This window comes from Grammomys surdaster, unplaced genomic scaffold (genome assembly GCF_004785775.1).
Source record: "Grammomys surdaster isolate TR1022 unplaced genomic scaffold, NIH_TR_1.0 193, whole genome shotgun sequence".
In the NCBI taxonomy this organism is placed as follows: Eukaryota; Metazoa; Chordata; class Mammalia; order Rodentia; family Muridae; genus Grammomys; species Grammomys surdaster.
This window is the reverse complement of record NW_021604638.1, coordinates 10622560-10630692: the sequence shown is the minus strand read 5'-3', so window position 1 is coordinate 10630692 and position 8133 is coordinate 10622560. Positions and strand designations below refer to the sequence as shown.

At 47.0% G+C, this 8133-nt stretch overlaps 1 protein-coding gene across 1 annotated transcript in view; it reads left to right on the top strand.

Annotated features, from left to right (window-relative positions):
* Stk4 (serine/threonine kinase 4) overlaps positions 1-7564 on the top strand; it is an 81240-nt gene extending 73676 nt beyond the window's left edge. Inside the window, exon 11 of the mRNA XM_028769522.1 lies at positions 3626-7564. Coding sequence (XP_028625355.1) covers positions 3626-3784 — 159 coding nt within the window. The 3' untranslated portion in view covers positions 3785-7564. The remainder of the gene's footprint in view (positions 1-3625) is intronic.
* The last annotated feature ends 569 nt before the right edge of the window (positions 7565-8133 follow it).

Here is an 8133-nt window from a genome sequence, read left to right as displayed (position 1 = left end):
TGATTGGTTACTTTTTTATTTTGCACTTATTTTTCTTTCTTAGTCCCCCCCCCCCCCCCCCCCGTACAAACTCGAACGGTTGTCTGGTGGTGCTGCTGAGAGAGAGATTACTGGATTACAGGGTCGACGACTTCATCACTGGAAGCTATCAACAGCAATGAAGACTCCTTCCTTTAGTCATCCCTCCAGCCAGTCAGAGGTTAGTGGGGTGGATGAGGTGAGGCCTTTTTATTCCCCTGAGAACTTTCAACTTAGAAAGAAAAATAAGTGAAGAGAGTAAGAAAAACAAGACCCACTTTTGATGAGCAGACGCATTCCCCAAGAATACATGCTGCAGCCTCTGTCTGCTCACAGAATGAGATAGAAAAATGGGAACTTACAAAAGTATCCTTGTTGTCCTGTAGAAGGGGCTGAATGTATGTACTTTAACGTCGTCATTTAATTATTTATAATTCCCTTCTGATTCAAGTTCATTGAACAGTGAGGTTTAAAAAAAAAAAAAAATTAAGTGGTGGCTAGAGCCCTCTGGATAATCTGCTCAGAATAGTCTTGTGACATCTGAGGAGCGAGCATCTGAGAGGAAACCTAAAGGATGAGGGTGACCTGAGCACCAGCCACTGAGACAAAGGGCTGCGTGACTGTTTGGAAGACTCCCAACTGACGCATCTGTGGACCAAGCACAGGTGGAGTTAGAGAGTGAGGATGCTGGAGTGGGCGGTGAGGCCTTCGGAGGGGAATTGGGTTTAAGACCTGATTGACTCCGGGTTTTTGCTATGGGTTGGTGGTGGTGTGGACTAGGGGACTGGAGGCAGAAACACTGATGAACTTTGAATCACACCAGCATACCAGAGATGAGCGCCATAGGGCTGCTGATGCTTGGCTGTGGGCAGGAGGGCTGGAAGGAAAGGGAGGGCAGGGTGAGTGTGAGCTCCTGAGAGAAGGACGGTTCATTCCTGAGGTGGAGGGGAAGGTGGCTAGGATGCTAGAGCTCTCTCTTTTGTGCAAGCTGCAAGCTCCTGTAGCATGCCAGGGACTCTGGCAGACAGTAGGACTGGAGCTACGTCATTCTTCTGGAGTCCAGAGGTGGATTCTGGGCTCCAGATATGAGTGGAAGTCACAGCATAGAGAACATATATAAACGTAGAAACGTTGAGTTCCTCCTGTCTGCTGAAAACCATTCAGACTTCCTATATTGCTTGAGAATCTGATCCTTTGGATACTGCTTTTAGTAAAACCGTACAGATATTTTACTGTAAGATACTCATTTGAAATTTATTTATGTCACCAAGGACCAGGAAGGTGAAATGCTATACCTGGCGCCATAAAACCATTGTCTGAGCTTGTTTGTCAGAAAAATCTATATCTGGATGGTGTGATCAGATCCTCAGCCCTGCCCTACTGGTTGTGTCCTAATGGGGCAGGCATGAAAACCCCCAGGACCAAGGGCAGTCATTATTTAGATTTAGGTGGCAGAGTTAAAACAAGAATATCTGTTACCCCAGGTTAGAATCAAGGACAACAGAACTGCTTAGAAACTAGGCACCCATAAGAAGTTTTAGACCAGGCAGGCATTTTGTGCAATTTTCATAGTGCGTGGATGAAGCATTTTGTTAAACAACAGCGAGTGGCCAGGACTTGTGGGAACTGCCAGGTGTTAGGGATTCGCACAGATGAGTGAAGTGGGTGTTGTGTTGTGTCGCACTGTGTGATCCTGCTCAGAGCAGCAGACTCACCAACAGCTTGGTTATGGGAGATTATCAATGACAACAGCTGGGATCACCAGCATTTCTTGAGTCTGGGCACTGTCTGTCAGACATGCACTGTAGGAAGTCCTGAGCTAGCAGTGTTTCGTGGCACCCGTGAACTCTGAGTCTTCTCACCGTCCAGTCCGTCTGTGTGTTCAGAGAGGGAGACTAAGGTGCGAGAAGGACGTTACTTCTTCAGGATCACACAGCCAGTACAGACAGCGATCGGAGGATTAAGTTCTTAGCTACCTGTAACATTCAGTATTGGGTTTAGGGTGTTTTCTCTTGGAGGAGGAATTGAAAACTAGGCAAGTTTTCAGAGTGTCCCTGGGCCAAAACCATCAACCTCCAAGGTGGTATAAAACCACAGCCTAGAAAAAACGACACTTTTTTCAGCTCAGCTTACCAGCATTTCCCCGTACTTCCAAGTCTTTCCATTCTCCCATTACAAAGAACCTTTCGTCCTAAACTGGTAGGCCTTTTTACTTCTCGGAAAACTTCCCTGAAACCAGCCAAAGAAAATTCCTGTGGTGACAGGTCATGCTAAACCATTTCTAGGGAGGCCTCTGTAGCACTCATGCACACCCTGCCTCCTGAGGGATGTGGCTGAAAAGAAACTCCTTCACCCACCTTCTATAACACGGCCCTGTGGAGGCCTCAAGAAGGGGCTGACTGAGGGATATGAGGTTTAAAATGTGAGCACAACAGATCCCTTGTGAGACTTGGGCGAGCCTGTGAGGTCTAGGAACCCTGTACTTCCTAGGAGCAGCAGTGACTCTCACCTCCCGGTGTGCACAGCACTGGCATCACCACCCAGTGTGCACAGTACTGGCCTTCACTCTCAGCTCTGCCAGCCAGGGCCGCCCTCATAAAACCAGCGACACCACACATGGGTGCAGATTCCATTTAATTCTTATGGTATTCCTAATGAACCTTCACTGCTCCCCTTCCGTAGATACAAACAGCTTATGGGGATTGGTAAATTGCTTTTCATTTCCCCGAGTGCTGGGGTTGCAGCTGTGTGTCCCCAAGTGCTGGGGTTATAGCTATGTGCCATCACTCCAGCCTGAGACCATAATTTGCCAGTCTCCTGGCATTTCAGGAGTCCTGTTTGGAACTTGAGTTGTTGCGAAGGGCTGTGCTGTGCTGGCCTGCCTTTCTGCAGAGCTGGCTTCCATGGGCAGTGGAGCCATCCTGCTGGTTACACTCTGATGCTGCTGCATGCTCTCTGGGAGATGCCAGGCAGGTTATCTAGTCACTCTGCCCTGGCTTGTCCACTCTGTAGCATGAGGACACCAGAACACTCCTGTCCTTTCTCTAGAATATTAGAGGAGTCAGTCTGTCTGGCTCCCTGAGCTCAGGGTGTCAGCACTAGCCACATTTTAATTTATATGTTGTCCTTTTCTCTCTGTGTATAAGATTAGTCGGCAATTTCAGGGATTCGCCAGCCCAAGGTTGTAGCCATCTATTCAGGAGTCACATGTAGATGACCCACACAGAATGCTTGGTTTCAATCTAGTGAATGTTAGTTGGGGTTAGTATGGCTGTGTGGGACACTGGGGTTGGGGGAGGCGCACCTGCACTGAACTGTGGCCAGTAAGGTAAGTTCCAGACACAGGCATGAGCACTGTCTCTGGACTTGTTTAGTTTTCATGCAGTTACTGCCCGTGATGAATATGCACTTCAGAGTTTTTCAGGGATGCATCGTCTCCACAGCTCTGTGGCTGTGGTCATTGGAATTAGTCAGCTCTTGCTGGCTGCCGCTGCTCCTTGGTTCTGACTGACCACGGTATCCTCCTGCCCACTTTCCTTCTGGATGCTAGAGAAAGCTGAGATTCTCAGCTCAGACATTGTGGTGACTTCTCTCCCTTCTCTTCTAGCTTAAGAGCTGGACTGTGGAGGACCTGCAGAAGAGGCTCTTGGCCCTCGACCCCATGATGGAACAGGAGATGGAAGAGATCCGGCAGAAATACCGGTCCAAGCGGCAGCCGATCCTGGATGCCATTGAAGCCAAGAAGAGGAGGCAACAGAACTTCTGATAACACCAGCCTGGACTTGGGTGGCTTCTGGGTTGCTAAACTCATGTCTGTTAGCCAGCACTTCTGCTCTGTCATTTATCCACAGCACCTTTGTGAACTCAGGAATGTGCGCCAGTGGGAAGGGCTACTTGACAGTCATTGTGCCATTTGGCGTGTGTGTTTACACCGGCAAGGTGTATCTTGAAGGGTTTGTAATGGTGCTTTTAACTCAGAATTGTAGACTCCAGGAGCAGAGACTCCTAGTTCATTGATAGCTGGGAAATTTTTTACATTGTTTCTTTTTGTTTTCCTCCTAGTAATAGCTTTTGGTTGCTCGCCCTGGAAGACTTTTTAAAAAAATCTATAAATATGCATATATATATATATATAAATTATAAATAGATTCCCCACTCTGTGGTGGTGTCTCTGTACAGGTACAGTTTCAAACACTTTGCCTCTTTCCTGTGAGATTATGGTACTGTGCAGCAAGAGAGCAGAAGACACTGGGAGGCTCTGAGGAGGCCACTGAATCCCAGGAGTCACTTTCACCCGTTGCAGGGCTGCATGAAAAAATTAGCCTTGGGATGGTTGTGCCACCACAGTGACAAGCCTCACATGGTCACCACTGGCCTCTGAAGCTGTCGGTGATGCCAGGAAAAAACCTGGAGAACTTGAGTTTTCTCTTTTCCCAGGAGAAGCCTGGCACCTTCTTTGCAAAGTAGCCTTTGCTGTCCCAATGCCTTTTGATCTATCTCCACCCTCCCAGCTGCCTAAAGTCACATCCCAGATACTGCCCAGTGCCTTAAGAGGAGAGACATCTGTGAAAGGACCAGCTACCAAGAGCTCTCTCCAGCAAACAGGGCCCTATCCAGCCAGAAAATCTCACTGTTTATGGGAAAAATCACACATGACATTCTGCTCTTCATTTCTTAGATACAGGGTAAAGGGCGCTGCTCTCATGGTCCACATCCAAGTACGTGATTGATTGTTCATGGTCCACATCCAAGTACGTGACTGATTGTTTATGTTTTCTTCACTGTGGAGCCTCTGGCCAGGGTAAATTAGTGCCGGACCAAGGCTCACTCCCAGAAGACTTAGTCGGACCCAGAATGGCAGAGCTGGAAGGGGTTGTCACAGTCAGTGGGTCTGACCTTGTATTGTCCAGGTGGGAAAGTGAGACTCAGAGGAGAGGTGACATTGCCATTGCCACAGATCAAGTTAGATTAGAAGGGGGATTGGATTCAGAGCCTTTGTCCTGGGCCACTGGACCCAGAGCCTCTTCACTGAGAGCATGTGGCTGCCAGTGTATATCAGGTTGGCCCGGGGACCCCGGGTCTTCCCTTGCCTCTTTGGTACCTAAGCTGCTATGGAAAGGTCCACCAGAGGAGCCATGTCATTCAGACTCAGCATGCCAGTGGGTTCCTTACACTGTCTCCCAGATACAGACAGGCACTCATGGAAGGCCTACAGTGGGGTAGAGGGCTTTGCAAAAGACAGGTACAGAGTCATCCCTGCACCTTTGGCTCAAAACTGCAGTCAGAAGGAACTGGGAAGACAGTTACCCTTTTATTTCTTCGCATTTCATCCCTCTGATGGGAACCCTGATGAGGTTGCACCTGAGGATACTGAAATTCGACTCCGCAATTGCTTTTGCTCCCTAACCTGAGAGTCGATAAAAAGGCAGAGGACGTTCTTTTCTGTGACCAGATCCTGTTCTTTGCAGTTAAAGCAAGCTTTAAAGAAATGCAAGAGGTAGCTGGTCTGCAGGCCTTGGCCAGCAAAGTAACTGTGACAGAGAATTAGAGGACAATTCATGGATCTTGCTGGGATGATGAATGGCTGCTAGCATGTCCTGGGTAGCACATGTCAGGTGCTGAGCTAGGTGTACTACAGGTTTTATTGTAATCCCCTGGGCTTATTATTTTTCATATGATGATTCCTTCCCACAACACTGTGGATCTGGATGCATGACATCCTATGGGGCTAGTAGTCACAGAAACAGGAAAGTCCTGAACGCTTAGAATGAAGTGACCATAGCTTCTCACCAAGACTTAAAGTCTAAGTGGTGTTATTTTTTTTTTTTTTCATTTTAAGGTTAGAAACCAGGTGAATGAATAGTCAAATCCCCAAGTAAAGAAAGTTTTTAAAAACCCAGAGTAGAGAGCTTGCCATAACATTTGCTGTGCTGCTTAATAGCCCAGCCCTGAGCGCTTTCCGCTTGAAGGAGAAGGCTTTGGGCTTTGCCAGACAGAAGGAAAAAGCCCCTGGCTCCCTTCTAAAGCAAGATGGGAGTACAGGAAAAGCGTTTTTCCTGTGACTATTGAGCTGTGAACCTCAGTCTGGAGTCTCTTTGGTCACAAGCATGTCTGCACGGCACAGCTTGGTCCACAGGTGCTCAGCCGTCCGGCTCAACAGCTGTTTGCCAGAAGCCAGTTGTTTTGGATTCTAGCGAGGCCTACGTGTTGTTCGGTGACGGGAGCAAACCGTCCTTTCCTTGAGGACCAGCCAAATCCTAAGAATCGTGTTTCACTTCTCTGGAGCTTGAGCATTTGTGGCTCTGGCTTGCAGTGGACTCTGGCTGGGCTCTCTGCTTCCAAGGTACCGAGGCCCACACCTAAATTCTTTTCAACAAACAAACAGAACCTCATACTCTTTAAAAATATTGTAGTTTTGCTCCCATTCATAAATTTGAAGCACATATCCACTTTTATTTCCTTTATATATTTTTTTATTTTATATAAGATTTTTATTTTATATAAGATTTTATATTCCCCAGTAGATTGGACAAGAATTTGACTAACTGGGAGTGAGAAAGGTTGTTGGGGGTGCAGATGAGTGGGAGCAGGGACCTGAAGCCTTAGGAGCTGAGTCTTGAGTCTCTTACACTGAGTAGCACCTGGCACTGCCAGAAACTCTTTTTACCATTTAAACCTCAATACCCCCGTCTAGTGTCAGGAGTGGGAGAGATGACATCACTGTAGACCCTGCAGATACTCGGAAACTAAAAGCAGAATATCATGAACAGCTTCATGCTAATAAATTCACCAGCTTCAGTGAAATGGGCAGACACCCAGAAAATTACAAAGGAACTAAGCTTACTCAGAGACAAAATGGGCAATCGCAACAGCCCCCAGCCCCTGTTCTGCCAGAACTTGGTAGCTCTGAGAGACATGGTTAGCTCTTCATTTAAAGGACCAGGAACCTGACACTCTGTAGCAACTGTTCCTCAAGGTCACCAGAGTGTGACAGAGTCTGATTCTTACTCCACTGGCCCTCCCAGCATACCTCTTGGTCTCTAAAGATTGCTGTCCTTTTTTTTGGGGGGGAGGAAGTCTTTCCCGTTCAGACCACACCCCTCATCCTCCTCACCCTTTTTAAAGCACTGTGTTTGTGTTTTTATTAGGATTACATGCATTGTCTTTGGAATCTGTGTTCTTTGTGTTTAGGGGGGAGGTCTCTTCCACCAGCCTGCACTCAGACCAACTTGGAGAGAAAAAAAAATCTTAAATGCTGTTGCTGATGTACAATTTAAAAAAAATGTGAAGTTTGTAGCTTTAATCTTTTGTAACAAAAACTAATTAACACTGGCTTAAGTGCTGACTTGAAATGCTATTTTGTAAGGTTTGGCTGTAAATAGTAGAGGTCAGCTGTTTGTATATGTGTGAGACATAGCTTCTTCCACTGCCCTTCGTTTTTAACTGGAGGTTCTTCCTGTGTGCTTTTATGTTAGAGTCGCCCCCTCCTCATTTCTCCCCCACCACCTGTCACCCTTGTGTTAAATAAACTGTCCTTTAGACCACAGACTGTCCCCTTTTTAACATGAGGTTTTCCATACATGTCAGTGCCATGCAGTGTTGTGATTGTTGATGCTACTGGGTGTTTATTCTGTGATCCAGAGCCAGGAGAGAGGTCAGCTCATTGACCCTTGATGACAGAGCCAGTTGGCAATGCCATTACAATGAACTGGTATGGATATGTGTGTGTGTGTGTGTGTTTGCGCGCGCGCGCGTGTGTTTTTTTTAAAATTTTTTTACATATATATTTGCTATATAATATATATTTTCTCCCCATACACACACACCCCATCCTTGCCTCTATCTTTCTTCCCCTCCCCCTCTTCTGAGATGTCCCCTGAGCTTTGAAGGGGTCCTCACATCCCGTGTGGGGCCAAGCATTCCACCACCAGAGAGGGGTGGGGGGAGAGAGATGAATGTGTGAGTGTGTATGAGAGAGAGTCCCATCAGAAAATTTTGACCAAGGGACTGGTATTTAAAGATGCATGTGTTTGCAGTGCCATCATGAGCAAGTACTCAACTTTAATCAAGAACATATCAAAACAAGTTGGCGGGTGCTACACACCCACAGTTCAA